This window comes from Delphinapterus leucas, chromosome 15, assembly GCF_059928025.1.
Source record: "Delphinapterus leucas isolate spDelLeu-1000000601 "Yukka" chromosome 15, BTC_Dleu_Yukka2, whole genome shotgun sequence".
Classification (NCBI taxonomy): Eukaryota; Metazoa; Chordata; class Mammalia; order Artiodactyla; family Monodontidae; genus Delphinapterus; species Delphinapterus leucas.
In genome coordinates, this window is record NC_143143.1 from 67393382 (window position 1) to 67412441 (window position 19060).

Consider the following 19060-nt stretch of genomic DNA (forward strand, 5'->3'; position numbering starts at 1 on the left):
CCATCTGTAAAGGGAGAAGGACTTGGGCGTGGAGGTCATGAGGTGAGCATATGCCAAACTTCCATTTATGCTGCTGCCCATACTGGTGAGTTAGCAATCTCTTCCCTCCCCCATTCTCAGTTCATGAGTTAAGCCTAAGCCTATGTCGCATTCCCCTGACACAGAGATTGGCTGATGGATGGACAGCTGAGCAAATCTGGGCTAAGGAGACACAAAGAAACTTTTGCTGAGACTTCTGGGAAAAGAATCACTCTTTCCTACCGGGCTTAAATGAAAGCCCATATGAAGTTAGAGCTGCAGGGAACCACACTGCCACCAAGAGGGGGACCTGGCTGAGAATGGCACTCTCCCAGGAGAATGGGGCCAGAAATAGGGAGATAGAAACCCGATCTTGGTGGCAATATTTGAGTCCCTGAATCAAGCCATACTTGAAGTTGGGTTTAACTCCCGGACAGTCGAATCAGATAAACCAATGAATGACCTTTGTCTTTAAGCATGGCTGGGCTGGGGTTTCTGTTATGTGCAGCTAAGACTCCCTACCTGGGTTCCTGGTCCTAGCTCTGAGCCTCTCAGGATCTGTGAATATCCTAAGGCCCCCGGTGCTCGCAAGACTTGCGAGGCTGAGGCTGTCCACCTCCCACTCACCTGGGTGGCCTGCAAGGCACTGACCAGACCAGGATGTGGGGGCTGTTTCCTGGCATCAATCACGACCGCCAGCCCCTCGGTTTTATCTTCAGGCCTGTGGGTGGTAAACAGAATTGAGAGTCTTGCTGGATGAACTAGGGCCCTCGAGGGGGAAGGACCTAGTGGAAGGTGAGGGAAACTGGCTGCTAGAAGCCTGGGTTTACTGGTGAACTCTTCATCCCATGGGACAAAGTTCCAGTGCCTCCCTGTGCCCCTGACACACACCACTTCCAGGAAGCCCTCCATGATTCTTCTCCAGGCAGCATCCGTTATTCCCTCTTCGGCACTCCCACAGTACCTCACACAGCTCTCTCTTACACCCTAATAATCATGAACTATAAGTTACTATCCCAGTTGCAGTAGGAGTCACCTAACCTTCATCCACCCCTTTTGTGTGGGCAGAAGGTTCACTTTCTTCAAGAATCCAATTCCCTCCATATAATCACGTCCCCCCTCCGCCAGGGGCTGGTTTCTGATTGGTTGAGGCCCACAGTAGACCCAATTCCCCTGGCCAATGATTGGTTTAGATAGGGAACATGTGACATTTTCTGGCCAATGAGATGTGAGGGGATGTTTGCTGGGGGCTTTTGGGAAAGATATCCTCTCCGTAAACAAGTTCTTACAAAGAGATATAAGGCAGAGACATAGACTGATACATTTCCTTAGCAGGTAAGACATTTTAAATTGGAATTTGTTACTTGCAGCCAAAACACATTCATGGGTTCACAGTGCACTTTTCAGTGATTACCTTAGGATTTTCCAAAGTGGCCCAATTGCAGGACTTGTTAAAATACCAATTCCTCACCCCCACCCCCGCTCCACCCCCCAAGAAATCTGTCCAGCAGGCTGGGGGTGGAGCCAGGGAGTCTATGCTTCCAAGTGCCCTGACCATTCAGCCAAGTTGGGAAAATAACCCCCAACCGCCTTCAAGCCTTACAACCACCCAGTTCACAGACGAAACCAGAGGTGGCCAGTGGGGGGGGTGGAGCTATGGCAGTCACCCGGGCACGCTGTTTCACCTGTCTGGGAGGATAATAATCGTGCGGGCTTCAGGGGGCTGTGCTGAGGACTGATGGATTCATTACTGTAAAGTACTCAGGGACTGCGCAGTGTAACAGGCATGTCAATGTCTGCTGTCATCCCTATCCTGGGGGGGAAACTGAGGTACACGGCGGTGCCACAGCAGACAGTGAGAGGAGGCTCTCGGAGGTGAGGCCAGGGCTCCGACTTCGTGCTCCACACCTCACCTGCCTCTCGCTATGCCCATGCTGGGAGAGAGGTTTATTTCTCCACCTACCTCCACTACCAGCCTGGATGCCCCTAGAGGTCAAGGCCCAATATAGGAGTATCTGGGTCCCTAGCATGGCCCAGCATGAAGTCTGGCCCAGGGCAGGTGCCCAGCAATGGAGTGGAGAAGCCAGCCCAGCATACGAGAACCCCATGCATAGTTCACACTGCACCTCACCCCCACCTCTTGTGACCATGCTTGGTCCTCAGAGCCCACTTAGTCATCACCCTTTTTCAGGGAAGCCTCAGAGAGGGGAGGTTACCGCCTACAGGTAACACAGCAAGTTGGTGGGATTCCAGCATTCTGTCTACCATGACACTTAGCACAGAATGGGGGTTTCCATCTCCTCCTCAGACCAGAAAAGCCACTCCACTTTGGACAAGAAGAAAAATCTCAGTGGCCAGCAGGTGGTGGTGATGGCTCCTATGGGGTGGAGAAGGTTCCAAAGGGTTCCATCAGTCCCTCCACCCCCTACCCCAGCAGCAGAACCTCTAGGTTGGGATCTATAGCCACAGTCCCAAGCAAACACCGCCTCTGAGACCGCTCTGGCTGGGGGCTGGGACTCAGAGGAAAGATGGTGCCTCTTCCCCAGCCAGTCCAACATGAAGTCTGAATGGGGGGGTGGAGGGAAGGGGAGGTGTTAGAAATCAGCCTGGTCACTCATCACTCATTCATTCTTTTACTCTCTCACTTATTCATTCATTCATCCATTCACCTTTTCCTTCATTTGTTCAAAAAATATTTATAATTCATATACCAGCTCAATTATCACCTCCTCAGAGAAGCCTTCCCTGATTTCTCAATTGAAATTAGCTGCCCCCCCACCCCCTTCTCACTCTACAACAGTGGCTCTCAAAATGTGTCCTCAGCCCAGCAGCATCAGCATCAGGAAACTTGTTAGAAATACATGTTCTCAGTCCTTATCCAGACTCAGTGAATCAGAAACTCTGGGGGTAGTGCCCAGCCATCTGTTTTTACAGATCTCTGGATGATTCTGATGCCTGTTGAGTTTGAGAACCACTGATCTACAACATCCCTGTTTTCTTCACCACATTAACACCCCTGAGAGCTGCTTGTCCATGTCTGTTTCTTGCACACCATTCACCTCCCCCGCCAGCCTGTGAACGCCCTGATGGCAGGGACCAAGTCTGTCCTGCTTTCCCCCCAGCATCTGGCTCAGGACCAGCTCTGGAAACAGATGACTGGATGGAAGGATCTCTCCATCTGCTACCTGGTGCTGGGCTCTGGACTGAGAGGTCGAGGGGGGATGGGGTGGTCAGGCTAGCCCAGCCCCTTACCTGGGGATGGTGCACAGGTAGGAGAACAGCTTGGTGACCTCTGAGGCCGTGCACCATGGTGCCTCCCAGGGCCCCTTGGTGGTTGACACCAGAAGCAGGGGCCGCCCTGCCCTGTCTCGACCTCCTACAGGAGAAAGCACAAACACTGAGAATTTTGGTGGAGCCCCCTCTACGGGAACCTGCTCTGTGGCCTCCAAGCCTTTGCCTGTACTGGTCCCTCTGCCTGGAATACCCTTTCTCTCCTCCCACTGTGAACTCTGAACTCTTATTCATCCCTCAAGACCCAGCTCAAAAGCCACTTCCTCAGAAAAGTCATCCCTGAAACACTCCTCCATGCAGAGGCAGCCTCACCCTCCTCTGGTCACCCTCTGTACTGGGCAACCTGGGAAACAAAGCTCACGGAATGAGCTTTGGGGTCACACAGACATGGGTTTAAGTCCCAGCTTAAACCCATGTTTAAGGGACACACTGACTTTCTGTGTGCCCTTAGGCAAGTCAGTGTGTCTCTGAGTCTCAGTTTCGTCATCTGTTAAGTGGGGAGAATACAATACTGAACTTATGAAGGTATTTTGAAGACTAAATGAAACAGTTCCTGAGAAGCGCTTGACACAGGGCAAGGGCCTAATAAAAAGCAGTCGTTATAACAATCATCATTTCTGCCCTCATCTCAGCCCTCCGTGTGGTGAGTGTGCAGCCCGTGGCTGCCAGCTCACTATTTATTCTTGCTGACTTCCAGCCATGAGTTCTCCACCGACTATTTCCTGTTCCAGGAATCAGGACAGGGTGCTCCGTGTTCCCCACAGGGGTCAAGAGTCTGAGTTCCAGGGGGTCAGCACAGCCTGTCTACACTGCGGGGAAGGGGAAGTACAGGGGGAAAGAGTCCCAGGCCTCTGGAAACTGAGCCTGTCCTGCACCCTGGGCTCGGAGCCCTGCCCCCCAGAGTCACCTCATTCAAGGCCACCCTGCGATGAGCAGGATCTACTGCATGCAGGTACAACCCTCCACAGTGTATAAGTGTGTGAGACCCTATGTAGCTCATGAAGCCTTGGACAAACTTAACCACCTTCACAAGTGCTGCCTTACACAGGGGTGCAACCATCTAGAGCATTCTTTCTTTCACATATGTTTGAAAATTTTTAAATTAAAAAATTTAAAAATCTACATTTGTATATACATTTTATGCAAAAATATATACATTAATATATACATTTGTATATACACACAAATATATATATTTGTACATATATGTGCATATATATGTATATATATTTTTTACATCCTCTTGATATCATGGGTTTTTCCTAATATTCATTTATACTAAATTCCAAAAGGAAAACATTTTGTTGGGGACAATATGAGAAATTTGAATATGAGCTGGGTATTGAGTGGTATTAGGAATTATTTTTAATTTTTTTAGGTGTGCTTAATGACACTGTGGTTATTAGGGAAAATGTCCTTGTAGTTAAGAGATGCACATTAAAATACTTAGAGGTAAACTATGAAGATTTGTAATTTACTTTAAAATACTTCAGGAAAAAAAAAAGATGAAACATGCCAAAATGTTAAGATTTATTAAATCTGAGTAATGGGTATGTGGGTTTTCATTATCCTATAGTCTCTACTTTTCTCTATGTTTGAAATTATTCATAAAAGAAAGTTTTTAAAAAGTGAAATAATTAAACCATGAAAAAAATTACATAACTTGCAAAGTTAGAGATGTTTGTACATATCCCTCTGAAATCCTCTCAAAGCCATTGGGTTCCTCAGGTCAGGAAATGCTACATTATGTCCCTGGGCCCATCTTATTGATGAGGAGACTGAGGCCTGGAGAGAGGAAGCAGCTTCCCCGTCTGCCACAGTGCCCAACTTGCCAGTTAAGGTGGGGGTCATGCCTGATTCAGCCCTTGACCCTGGACCACACCGAGAGATGAGCTTTTGTCTGCTGTATTGGAGCTCAATCACAGCTCCAGTGGTACTACTCCCCTGCTCTAGAACCTTCCATGGCTCCTCATGGCCTCATGCAGAAAGCACAAATTTCTCAACCTGGCACTTAAGTCTCCCCAGGATCTGCACACTCTTCCAGCCTCATTTCATATACTTTGGGTTATGACCTGAATTGTGTCCTCTCCCCCCAAATTCATATGTCAAAATCTTAACCCCCTAATACCTCAAAATGTGACTGCATTTGGAGATAAGGTCTTTAAAGAGGTGATTACGTTAAAATGAGGCCATTAGGGTGGGCCCTAATCTAATATGACTGGTGTCCTTATAAGAAGAGGAAATTTGGACACAGACACACATTGGGAAGACCATGTGAGGACACAGGGAGAAGATGGCCATCTACAAGCCAAGGAGAGAGGCTCAGAAGAAACCAGCCCTGCCAACACCTTGATCTTGGACCTCTAGCCTCCAGAACTGTGAGAAAATAAATTCCTGTTATTTAAGCCCCCCAGTCTATGACACTTTGTTAGGGCGGCTGTAGCAGACTAATACACTAAGTCACCAATGGCTCAGCTGGAATGGGTCATCTGTCACTGCGTAAATTAGCCTGACCCTTTCCCACCTCCCCACCTTTGTTCACACTGTTCCTTCTGCCAGAGGTTCCCTTCCCTGTCCCCTCTCCATCTGGCGAAACTCTCCTCAGCTTTCAAAGTCCAGCTGAGGTGCCACCTCCTCCAGGAAGACATCCTCCCTGCCCTCTAGAGAGACCTTTCTCCCACCCCAGGTTCCCCCAGCAAACCTAGGCCTCTTTTAGATCCTGCAAGACTGAGGGCTCCTTAAGGGTGTTCACTGGCTTAAACTCTTTATATCCCAGTGCTCAGCACAGGACAGGAGCCAATAATCAATGTCAGGAATTGACCAATGAATAAATGGTCAGAGTGGGGCCTCTCAAACTTTGGTGTGCTAGGGATCTTGCTACAATGCGCACTGTGGTCCAGCAAGCCTGAGATTCTTCATCTCTCTCTAGCTCCACGTGATGCTGATGTATCTGATCCCCAGACCACGCTTTGAGCAGCAAAGGGTTCAAGCACTCAGGACATTCCATACTAGGACACAGTGACCAGTTCAAGTGTCTGGTCCCCCCGCCAAGCTCTGCCTGGCACAGGGCTCTGCACACAGCCAGGGCCGGCTGAGCACGCAGATGCCGTCTGAGTGCAGTGCAGTGACGGACAGCTGTCCACCTGATCTGCTTACACCTGGAAGGCCCCTTTGCCCCAGATGCTACCCCGTCTGACAGCTGGTGCCAGGAATACCATCGTTAGCATCTCAGAGCCTGGCTGGAAGCTGCGCTGTTCACATTGGGTTATGATCTCAGGAAGAAATGGAGACAGCAGGTTGGGAGGTGGTGGGTGGTGTTACCCAAAGGCACTGAAAAACTTGTTGTACCTTCTAAAGCACTCACTCCAAGTCTTGGGGTGGGGGGAATGCTAGTAATTTAACGGGCAAGCAATTTTAAAATATTGAAATATACATTTTTATATGGAAGTGTAAATATAATTCTTAATTATAAGAATTATAATAATGTATAGAAATTTTAAAGACAAAGATTTTAAAGATATGTACAGAGCAACTGAAAGCTCAGGGTGAGGTCTCAACCCCTGGGACCCTGTTCCCTCTCTTCTGCATCAGGGGCTTTTTGTGAAAAGCCCTCTCCAGAGGCTCTGTGCCTGTGGTTGGCAGACTCATGGCTCCAGAGGTGTCCATTCTGGAATCCCCAGAGCCTGTGGATGTGCTAGCTTACCTGGCAAAGGGACTTCGCAGATGTCACTAAGGTAGGACCTTGAGATGGGGGAGATAATCTAGGCCTAGATTATCTAAGTAGGCCCAATCGAATCACATGATCCTTAAAAGTAGAGGCCCTTTCCTGGCTTCAGCCAGTCTGAGAAAGATATCAAGAGAGATGAAGGGTCAGAGGGATGTGCTGTTGCTGGATGTGAAGGTGAAGGAAGGGACCACAAGCCAAGGAAGGTAGGCAGCTTCTAAAAGCTGGAAAAGACAAGGTATGGATTCTCTCCTAGAGTATCCAGAAAAGAACACAGTCCACTGACACCTTGATCTCAGCCCAGCAAGATCTGGGCTTTCTAACCTATAGAACTGTAAGATATTACATTTATGTTTTTTAAAGCCACTGAGTTTCTGGTAATTTGCTATGACCACAATTGGAAAGGAATATGTAACTCCCACCCTCAGAATGGGAGCAGTCATTCACACCTTAGTGTTGATTAGTCTCTTTCCTGAGAACAGATCTTTGTGGAAAGTTTGGAGCTGAAGGGACCTGAGGAGAAGAAAGGAGGCAAGGAGGTGAGGGAAAGATCCTAATAGGGAGCCTGGGATGCCTGCTTCACAGGGACTGGCCTGGAGCAGATCTTGATCTTGGAGCACAGACTTTGGGGACTGTTTCCGCTACAAGGAAACTCCAATGGAAGCAAAGAGACCAGTGAGGATACTACTGTAATAGGCAAGCAACTATGCTGGTTTGGCCCTGGGTGGTGTGAAGTCATCAAATTCTGTATATAATTCGATGGAAGAGTTGACAGGACTTGCTAACAAATTGGATGTAGGGTGTAAGAGAAAGTCCTCCAGGATCTAGTGTTCTAGGAAAGATTAGAAGGCTGGGAAGGGTGCAGGGGGGTGTGAAATCAGGAGTCCATCTTTGGTCATGTTAAGTTAGAGATGCCTGTTAGACATCTAAGTAGAAACATCAAGTACACGGATGGATGGATGAGTATGGAGTTCATGGGCAGAGTCCAGGCTGGAAAAATAAATGTGGGGGTTATCAGTGTAGAGACAACACTTAAAACAAATATTCACCAGTGAGATGGGATGAGATTGCCAAGGAAGTGAGTCTAGGGGGAGAGGAGAAGGGGTCCAAGGACTGAGCTTTGGGGAGCCTCCAAGGTTTCCAGGTTGAGACATGAGGATGAGGCAGCAAAGGAGGCTGAGAAGGTGTGGCCGGTGAAATAGGAAGAAACCCAGGTGAGAGTAAAGAGAAAGACAAGTTGAGAAGGCCTTTCAGTAAGGAGGGAGCAGTCATCTGTGTCAAATGCTGCTGATGGGTCAAGGATGATGAGGACTGAGAATTGACGATTGGATCTAGAAACATGGAAGTCATTGGTGACCTTGAAAAGACCTGCTCCAATGTCAAGGTGGAGGAAATACTCTGATTAGAGTGAGTTGAAGAGAGAATAAGAGGAGAGGAGGTACTGAGATATGGAGCACAGACAACTCCTATGTGGGGTTTTGATGTAAAAGAAAGATGAGAATAGGGGCCTAGAATGGGTCATTCCAAGCTGGGCACGCTCTTATGCTTGTGGAAATGGTCCAATGGAGAGGAGGAAAGGTGATTATGTAAAGAAGAGAGGAGAATCTTGCCAGAGGGATGTCTTTGAGTAGGTGGGGAGGTGCAGTGCACCACTGGAGGGATTGTTCCCTGTATCTGGAATAGAATGCTGAGGGGGTGGGTACCGATGCAGGTAGGTAGCTAAATGGGGTGGTAGGAGTTTGTGGACTTTCCGTTTGATTGCTTCTACTTGCTCAGTGAAACAAGAAGGAAGGTCATCAACTGAGAGTAAGGCTGAGGGAGATGGTGGTGAAGGTCAGAGAGGGAGCAGGTGTGAAATCATCATTCAAGAAGGACAGTGGGGGCACCTTTCAAGACTCTGGAATAGTAACAGGATCCATGGGCACCAGTGGTACCCACTGGAGGCCAGTGATCAGGAATCAAATGGGCAACCAGTCGGTGTGGTTATGTGGACTTTCTGGCTTTGTTCAGCTGTAAAGGTGCAAGGGGGGGAAGCAGACAGAGAGTTGGATTTAACTGAGGTTGGGATTTCTCCAGGAAAGTACGAAGGCAGAAGAGAAAGCAAGGGAGATGAGAGTGTTTAAAAGGAAGTGATCACATTGATGAGCCATGGAATGCAGGCTGGGAAGGAGGAAGTGGGGACATGATGGAGGGTGGGGAGGGACAGTGAAAAGGTGGTTGGATCAATGGGTTGAGAGTTCTGGGGGACAAAAGGGCTATTAAAATTGAGGTAATGTGTGATCTGGGAAGAGAGACATTGTAATGAGGGAGGGAGCAGTGAGTTATGCGGGACGGCCATGGGAGGAGTAGCTGGGGTAATGAAGACAAGATCGCTGATGAAGAGGAGGTCAAGGAAGGGAATGGAAAGGACGTCCATGTGAGAATGTTCATTCACTCCAATACTTTTGAGCGGCGACTATGTGCCAGGCACTGTTTGGGCACTTGGGACCCATCAGTATATGTTGCAAGCCAAACAATTTACAAGAGAGTAATTGTGGAAAGAGTGACAGCGAGTCAAGTCCAATCTGCTTCCTCTCCTTCTCCTCTTACACAAGGAGGAGCATGAGGCTCAGAGAGGGCAAGTGACTCTTCCAAGGTCACACAGGGAGCTAGGGGTAGAGCTGGAACTGGAATGAAGGTCTCTAGCCTCTAAGAACAGGGACTTTGATGTATAAAACCTGAGCTCCTGTAACATGACAGCCCTAAAAGGATCGTGAGATTCTGTGTACATTAATATGGGAATAAACAGCATGAGCTTCAACAATGATGACCAAGAAGATGACAGACAATGCTCCCCAGGAGCTTCGAAATGACACAGCAATGTCCCCACAGACGTGTCCTGCAGAGATTTAGAAGTCTATGAAGTAAAACAGAATTGCAGAACAGTCAGTTCCCAGAAAGCACAGTGGTTTCTCTTGCTGCCAGAACTTTGCACATGCTGTTCCCTCAGCTTGGAACACCATTCCCACCACTTTACACGGATAACACCTACTCATACTACAGGACTGAGCTTCTCATTACTTCCTCCACCCCAAGCCTGGGCCAGGGGCCTCATCTGTCCTCCCACAGCCCCCTGTACTGCCCCACAGTCAAAATTTCTTTACACTGTATTGTAATAACCTGTTGAATTTTCTCCACCACTAGAATATAGGCTTCCTGAGGGCAGGCTTGGTTCCCTGCTGAATCCTCAGTGCTAAGCCCAGGGCGTGGCACACAGTGGTGCTCAATAAATATTAATTGCAAAGATGAATAAATATTAAACAGGAGTGATAATGCTCTCAGTATTGGATGATGTTAATGCCCAACCAGACCCCTTCATCAGGCCAGAGCACCCATTCCCCAGAGACTGTAATTATTGGCCGTAAATTGGCTAAGAGATGCCCCCTTGTCTGAAGAATTGCCCTCAGTTGAACTGGATCATGGGCTCACCTGCATCCCCATCCCAGGATCAGGCTGCAGTTGATGACTGACAGATCCAGGGGTACAAAAGTAAGCCCCTGAACCTTCAGACGGAACCATCTCTGTGGTGGAAATCATGCTCCAGGAACCACCGCCCATCCCCCATCCCCCATCCCCCATCCCCGGTCCCCGTCCCCGGGGAATCAGGCCACATGCAGGCTTAGCTCCTCCCTTGCCCTGCCCTGCTTCCCTTACTCCCCTTCCCCTGAGAGCAACCCTCAGTAAAATAAATCACTTTTTCACGGATCCCTGTCTTAGGCTCTGCTTCTAGGGAACCTGACCTAAGACATCCACCTTGATGGCCTCGCTGAAACTAAGATGGAAGGATGGATGGATGGATGGATTGCTAGAAATTGCTTTAACCTCCTTCATTGGAAACATATGGAATCTGAGTCCCAGGGAGGCTTGATCCAGCACACAGGCCTCTAGGACTTTCCCTGCCTCCCCTATACCCACCCGCATCTGAGGGTACTCAGGGACCCCAGCCCCATTCCCCATCCCCACAGCTCTCTCCCCTCCACCTCCACTTGCCCCTACAATCCCTGAGGACCTGGCAGGCATGCTATCCTGGAATGGAAGATCTCCATGCTCAGAGCCCCAAAGCTGGGCTCAGGCCCTGGGGGCTCCTCATTCAGAGTGGGGCCTTTTTCTGGAGGGCCTTCAGAAGCTTCTGGGAAGCCAGCCTTTTCCTCGGTCAGTGGGTCTGAGTCAGCGTCTGGGCCAGATGTTTTGGTCTGAGTTGTTCCAGCTGGGAAAAAAAACAACAAAGAGTGTTAAGCAGAAGATGGATTTTCCCAGGGAAACTGTTTTCTTTTTCACATTCTAATAGTAACAGCTTACAATACTGATCTCCTTCTATGGGGCAGGCATTGTGCTAAGCTCCTTACTTCTGGTGTGTCTTTGACCCTCAGAACAACCTGAGGAGGCAGACAGATCCCCATTGTATAGACAGGGAGACCTGGACTTAGAGAGGTTACGTCCTTGATCAAGGTCACCCAGCCAGTGCGTGGCCAAGCTGGGGTGTAGACTCAGACCATCTCAACACAATCATAGAACCTTGCTCAATTCCAGGCCCATGAGACCTCAAGCCTTTTGACATGCCACCCCATGCCCTAAATCCCTGAGACTGAGCCAGCCCAGGTGGGTCTCTGCGCCTGACAGCCTGTGCACCTTGTCACCTGATCACATGCAGAGAAGGGTTCCCCTGTCCAGCTGAGTGAGTGGGCAGCTTACCTTTCCCTGAGCACTTGTCTCGGTTGGGTTTGGGAGAGTAGAGTGAACACAAGACTTTCCAGGGCCCGTCATGCTGGAACGAGGCTTTCTCCTGAGTCACAGGGCCTTGCCTCTGCCACTTTAAGAAAGAGAATTTGAGCCCAGGAGTGGGGGAAGTGTTTTGACAGGGCCTGGTCACAGGCTTGGGAAGTCTCCCATTTTCCTGTTGGGTCCTCTCTTCCATCTTGGTTGCAGGGGCTGGAGAAGCAGGAGGGGGAGCTGGGCGCAGCTGGGCAGAGGATGCTTGTTTTGGTCCCGGATTGAACTGGACTATATTCTCTGAGTCTCCCAGAGGTCCCTGTGTCTTGGAGGGAGCTGGCTCTTCTGAGACACCTGACCCGAGGCCAGAGACACAATGCAGTGGGTTTACAAGGACGCTGAGGTAGGGCTCTTGGGGCTGGTGCTCTGAGTCTTGGGTGGGAACTTTATGATTAACCTTTCTCCTCAAGTCACAAACACAGGGTTTCTCCCCCGAACTTGCTGGCTTCTCACAAGTCCATTTTTCCAAGGAAGGCCCCCCATTGGCCCCTGAGAGAGGCAGTATCCTTTGAGAGAAAGGGATTTCCTTAGTTCCAGATAGCTCCTCCTGTGCGCCAAAAGGAAACCCACTGGATGTCTCCACCTCCTTACTGGGAGACCCTCCTTGGTTCTCTTGGGAAAAGTCCAGGAGAGCCACATAATCTCCCTCCAAGTCCTGGCTGGCCACTTCGTCCATCCTGAAGCCCACCTCCCCAGGCCCAGCTTGCTCCACTTTGATGAGTCCTGGATACTTGTCCCCATGTGTCCTGCCCTTGCCCTTGGCCAAACTCTGGGCAAGCAGCACCTGGCTGCCTGCGGACCTGGCCTGGTGCAGCTCTTGGGGGCTGTTCAAATCCAGTGCCTCTAATTGAAGGGATCTCCACGCTGGGGAAAGGACATTTACTGCTTGGGGTCTGTCATCCACAAACTCTGGGCTGGTTATTTTGGTCCAGGGCACAGGGGCAATCCCGTCTTCTGAAGCTACCAGGCAGTTGTGTAGGGGACTGCCCTCAAAGTCACTGTTGATGGCCTCCAGCCAGGCTTGGGTGAAAAGTATAGGGTAGGATGACTCAGGAACAGGCTTCGTGTCCACTGTGTGGAGGTCCACAGAGAGGCACTTGACCATGATGCAGACGGACTGCTCCTCCCGGGGCTCAACTTGGAGGTAGAAGTCACCTTGGCGCAATAAGAGGGGGTTGAGGGATGCCAGGTGGACCACAACCTCATCCCGCAGGCACAGCGGCCAGCCTTCATGCAGGAAGAGGTGGTGTGAGTAGGGGGTCTGCAAAGAGAAGGGGCTGGCATCAGAGAATCTGGCCCTGAAAACCCCACCCATGGGTTTGCTTCCTTCCCTCTCCCAGAAGGAACCCTGAGCGGGTCGGGGGCTCAGGTGAAGCAAGAAAGGTGCCTAGGACACAGCATCCAAGGAGGCTCCACTCTCAGCATCCTGCAAGTCACACAGCCCCAAGAGGCAGTGCCTCCTTCAATGTTGTGCCTCCCACGCCTCTTGCTCACCTTAGTCCTGGCCCTGACCTTGAAAATACTTGCTAGCCTACTGGGCCAAAGGAGAAAAGCTCTGAGTGCCAGGCGCCAGTTAGCAAGCACCTTTCCCACGAGGATAGTCCTGCTGGCTCCCTTCTCCTCTCCATCTATCAAAACTTCTCTCAAGCCAGCTCAAGCTAAACCCTCCCCTTTAGGGCCAGGGAGACGTGGCTTCCAAGGTCTGAATCACGAAGTTGTGCAAATGACTTAACTTCTTTGAGTCTCAATTTCCCTATTTGCAAATAGGAATAATGATACATAGTGGTATTATTGGGTTGGTATGAGGATTAAGTTAGATTATAAATACATTTATGTTTTTTTTAAAAAAACCAACACAATGCATAACATATAATAAGTAGACATTCAATAAATATTATTTCCCTCTCCCTTTGACAATATTTACCTTTTGAAAAATTGTAGGATTTTCAATCTTTAAAAAAGGTACATACTGCCCTTATTATATTCTCTAATTTGTAAAGTAGAGAGATTACAGAGTGAAGTAGAAACACTACTAAGTGAGAAGTTAGGAAATCTGACCCTGCCACAAACTTGCTGGATGGCCCTGAAAATTCATTCTGCTCTTCTGGGTCTGAAATTTATCTGTTTGTTTATTTATTTATTTCCCATTAGCAGTTAACAACACGGCAGGTGAGGCTAAACAATAAAAAAAAATTTTAAACAGAAGGTGCCAGCAATTCTCTACATAGGTAGACACAGCCAGTCATCCTGGGGCCTCTCCAGGGGGCTGTCAGGGCTGTGCAGACCCAGTGTTCAACACTGACACCATGTGGCAACAACAGAAACAACAGCTCCACCAGACTGACAACAGGTCTTACTCTACCTGACTTTTGGAAAAGAGTCTGGTCTGATTCCTACAGATTGAATAAGCCCTGGATAATCTCATATAATTTGGATGTGTATATAGGAGACCTCCAGAGGGTGACACTAAACTTCCTGTTAATTAAGCAGGTGCTTCCTGGAATTATTAATTGGGGAAATAATGTGATCTGACCATACTTGTACCTACCATGTTGATAAACCAGTTCATTTCAGTTACACTGCAGATTCGGCTGTCTCCAAGAAGCTTCATGTCCATAAACCCCACGAGTCTGTGTTACTCCAGGCTTTCCACATAGCCTTCTGCTGTTTACAACATCCTTTCCGTCACCTTCTCAGTGAACGAGACGAAACAGTCCAGAGGTATTTTGCAAATAGCAAAGCACCATAGAAATGACTGTTACGATCATCTTACTTGACTCTCAGTAACTCAGTGGTGCAGGCAGTTCAGGAAAGTTCCTCAACTTTACAGATGAGGAAACCGAGGCTAAAGAATTGCCTCATGGTCACACAGTTGAAAAGTAGCGAAAGCAGGACTTGTGCCTAGACTTTCACGTTTGGAGTCGGCTGTATCTGTCCTTAGTCCCTCCAGACCTCATTGATGGTGGCTGTCTGTCTGGGTGCTGGTGGTTATAAAGGCAGACTTTGAGGCTGGCACATTCTTATTTCAGAGGGAGAAAGGAGACAGTGGGAAAGTAACAGCCAGTAGCTACTGAGCAATTACTTCATGCCAGGCTCTGGGCTAAGCTGTGTGTATCATCTCGGTGAGGTACATACATCCTGTGTTATTAACATTCCCACTTCCTACATAAGAAAACTGAAGCTCAGAGAGGTGACATAGATCCCCCAACTTCATAGTGATGGAGCCTGGATTTGAACTTGGGGCATCTGACTCCTGAGGGCATACATGAATCCCACGCTACTACCCCCTGCTCTGAGACGACACGAATTCACCTATAATTATGATTAAAGTTAAAGATAATTGGAAATAAAGAAGTCTAAATGTTGTGACCCTTGTCCCTAGAAGAAATGGGGAAAGAGACAGTGCAAATGCAGTTTTAATGGCCAAATAAAGGAAGCAGGCATTTGTACAGCTTGTCAGGGAGAAGAAATAAGGATGGAGAGGATATGGCTTAAATGATGTCAACATGGATATGTGGAAATTGGCTGCAGTGTTTCAGTGAGACTCTTCCTTCTCCTAAAAGAACAGCAAATGTGTATGGAGCTATTTCTGTGGGTCAGGCTCTGTGCTAAGTAGCTTAAATGAATGATCTATTTCCTTCCAGTTCCAACCATCTCTAATTCTGGCTCCTAAGCCTGAACTTTTAGCTGCTACATTCAATTTCTTTCTATTACTAAAATGACGCACACGGTCCCTCTGCTTATCTGTCCTCCTGATGTGCCAGGTCCCCGACAGGCATGAGCAACTCAGGAAAGGCTAGTAGGACCTAAGATGCTGTTAGCGATTCTTGACGCTGGGGCAGTAGGGGTGGGCACTGAATAGCAGAAGAGTAGGGCAGAGTCAGCAACTCTGTGAAGGGTGTGGGTAAGTTCTAGCAGTGGGCATCTGAGGCTTTGGTCTCCAAAGGCCTCTCCCCACCCTTTCTTAAAACAGTCTCCACCCTCTGAGCTTAGAGATAGGCATATGACTCAAGCCTCGCCAATCCTGGTATCCCATTCCTCTGGCTGCAATAATTGGTCCAAGCATGGACACAGGATCCAAGCCTGGCCAATCCTGGTACCCCATTCCTCTTGCCACAGTGATTGGTCCAAGCAGGGACACAGGAGCCGAGCCTGGCCAATCAGGATCCTTCCTTGTGATTTTTCTATCTGCAGCTGAAGGGAAGGAGTTCATTTTCCTCTCCAGAGTAGGATTTTGATCCTAGTGCTGCCCTGGGCTCCAGCCTTGAGAAACACCTAGCCTGTAAGAATGATTCTGGCAAGCAGTAGAAGCAGAGACAAGAGACAGAAAGAGTCCTGGAGGAGTTTGATCAGCGGAACATCTCGGGCCTTGGTCCGGATCACCCTGTCCTGGTCTGAGTAAGGATCTGTCGTTTGCAGCAAGTGAGTCCTGCCTAAAACACTTTTCTTTCCCCTTTGCCTCAGGAGAGGCCTCCCTGAGATCTGGGTTGAAGGAGTCTCCAGGGAAGAAGTGAGAGTCCTGATGCCACAAGGGCTCCAGGGAAGGTCTAGGACATTCTCTACTATTTCCATTGAAGCTGCACCACTTCAGCCAAGACAGCCAGATGATGCCCACAATGCCAGTTCCTGGGGGGCCAGAGAACCCACAAGGCTGGCCTCCCTCCCTGTTAGTCAAAGTGCAAACGTGATTGACTCCTAGATGTCAGAGGGTAAAGGGCCAAGTGACCTTCCTGTCCATTTGTGGGGCTGAAGTGTTTTTTGGAGAAAGCAATGATACCTGAAAGCCATCCCACGTCCCCAGTTCATGCCCTTCAACAACACACTCACCAGCCCACCTCCTTCTCTGCTCACCTCCAGCCCCTGGCCTTCTGGGAGAGCTTGTCCCCTGGTCCCACATCCCTCTGACTTACACAGGCTGCTTCGCGCACTTGTTCACACAGGCGCTTGGCAGGGATCAGGAAATCCAGGAGGAAGTTCAGTCCATCGCCCCGGAAGTCAGAATCCAGGAGACGGAACACCTGACCCAGGATGGTGGGTGCTGTGGCCTCAAAAGGGGGATAGAGGCCCGCCAGGGCATGCTGGATGGCTGCATCCAAGGATGGGGGGTCCTGTGGGGGACAGGAGGTGAGGATGAAAAGTGATAGTAGCGATAATAATAAGGGTAGGGGCCACTTCCTCTGACCTTCCTGACCTCAGATAACTAAGGCTCCTGCTAACTCTGAACTCCTCTGCTACACCCTCCCACTCACACACCCCCTTCAGCCACATTGGCCTTCTTTCCTGTTCTTCAAACATACCAGGCACAATCCCATCTCAGGGCCTTTGCACTGGCTGTTCCCTCTGCCTAGAATACTCCTCCTTAAGACATCCTCACTCCCTCACCTCCTGCAGATCTTTGCTCAAATGTCATCTGCTGATCCAAGGTGGAGTAGAGGAACAGGGGAAGGCATCCAGGTCAGGGCCAGAGGGAAAGGAGAGGTCAGCATCCCCAAATGTCACCACCTGGCTGACCTGCAGACCTGCACACCTGCAGTTTGAAGCTGAGCCACCAGCAAAGCCCAGCCTAGATGAGACAAGCCCCAGTCCATATGCAGACACATGAGTGATAATGAGTGATTGCTGTTTTATACCACTCAGTTGGGGTGGTTTATTACACAGCAGTAACTAACTGATACAAGTTGATATGATTGATGCGAGCTCCATCCTCATCTATCCAGGATGCCTCCTCTAGATGTTTATGGGGCACAGACCATCAATACATAAATCTAACTCAATACCCTCCTAAGCTTACCCTTCCCCCCACATCCCTACCTTAGTGATTGCCTCCCCATCCAGTCAGACTCCTAAACCAGAAATCTGCTCATCATCCTGCCCCTTCCTCCTGCCTCCCCTGCCCACAGACAACCCTCAGCCACATCCTATACAGTCTTCTCGCCTCCATCAGCTCACCAACCCACTCTCTCTGCTCTGTTCGCCTGCCCCGCCCAGATCCAGGCCCCCATCACCTCTTCCACTGCATCACCTCCTCACTGTTTTCCCTTCTCTAGTCTCCCTGCTCTCCAGCATTTCTCCACCAGGACCCCAGGGTGATCTTTCTCAAATGCAAATCTGGCCTTGTCAGTCTCCTGCTCAAAGGTTCGCCACTGCCTTCAGAAAGCACCTGGCCACACCTCCAGCCTCACTGCTCTCCCTAGGCTTCTGCCACTATGACACACACGTTCCCTCCCTTGCCTCCAGGACTTTTCACATGCTGTTCCTTCCTCCAAGGATGCCTTCTACTTCCATTCCCACCAGGCTAACTCCTTGTTCTGCAAGATCCAGGTCACCCCTCGTCTCTTCTAGGAGACTTTCTCTGATCTCCCACTCCCACCCTAGCTGGGTCAGGTGTCCTCATTTCTGGGCTCCCATGGCAAATCCCATGCTGATTTTTGTCTCCCTCGGTGGACCCCGGGCTCCCTGAGGACAGGAGTGGTAAGCAGAATAATGCTCCCCACCCCCCAATGCCCACATCCTAATCTCTGGAACCTTACATGGCAAAGAGGAATTAAGGTTGCAGATGGAATAAAAGTTGCTAGTCAGCTGGCCTTAAAGTAGGGAGATTATTCTAGATTATCCAAGTGAGTCCAATCCAATCACAAGTGTCCTCAAAAGTAGAAGAGAATGCAGAAGGGGCGAGAGTCAGAAGGAAAGGTGACTGTGGAAGAAGCATCGAGAGAGGCAATGCTGCTGGCTTTGAAAACAGAGGCAAAGCCAAGGAATGTGGGCGACTCCTGGAAGCTGGGAAAGGCAAACAGGTTCTCACTGAGAGTCTCCAGAAAAGAATGCAGCCCAACAGCACCTTGATTTGAGCCCAGCGAGGCCCACGTTGGACAGCTGATCTATTGAGCTGCAAGATGACACATTTACACTGCTGTAAGCTACTAAATTTGTGGTCATTAATTTCAGCAGCAATGGAAACTGACACAGCCGGCACTGACTCCTATTCTTCTAGGGTTTTCAGTGCCTGGCACAATAAAGGTGCTCAGTAATGTGGAGGGATAAATAAAGTGTCCCTCTCTGAACCACACCTTCTCCATCTGTAAAATAGGCAAGTGGGACAAGGCCAGAGGGTCCCAACCAGGTGTGGTACTACGGTCCAAGGGTTGTGATTTTCGTCTCTTAAAAAAGCCTGATGAAAGCCATTCTGGTTGCCCCAGACTGGCTGCAAGTTCTGAGTCT

General features: G+C 49.3%; 1 protein-coding gene across 1 annotated transcript in view; it reads right to left on the reverse strand.

The window, feature by feature from the left end:
- Positions 1 to 18377, reverse strand: part of KIAA1755 (KIAA1755 ortholog) — a 33726-nt gene extending 15349 nt beyond the window's left edge. The window contains 6 exon segments of the mRNA XM_089896862.1: positions 646 to 739; positions 3271 to 3394; positions 11082 to 11279; positions 11765 to 13103; positions 16753 to 16950; positions 18074 to 18377. Coding sequence (XP_089752988.1) covers positions 646 to 739; positions 3271 to 3394; positions 11082 to 11279; positions 11765 to 13103; positions 16753 to 16950; positions 18074 to 18127 — 2007 coding nt within the window. The 5' untranslated portion in view covers positions 18128 to 18377.
- Positions 18378 to 19060: the final 683 nt, after the last annotated feature.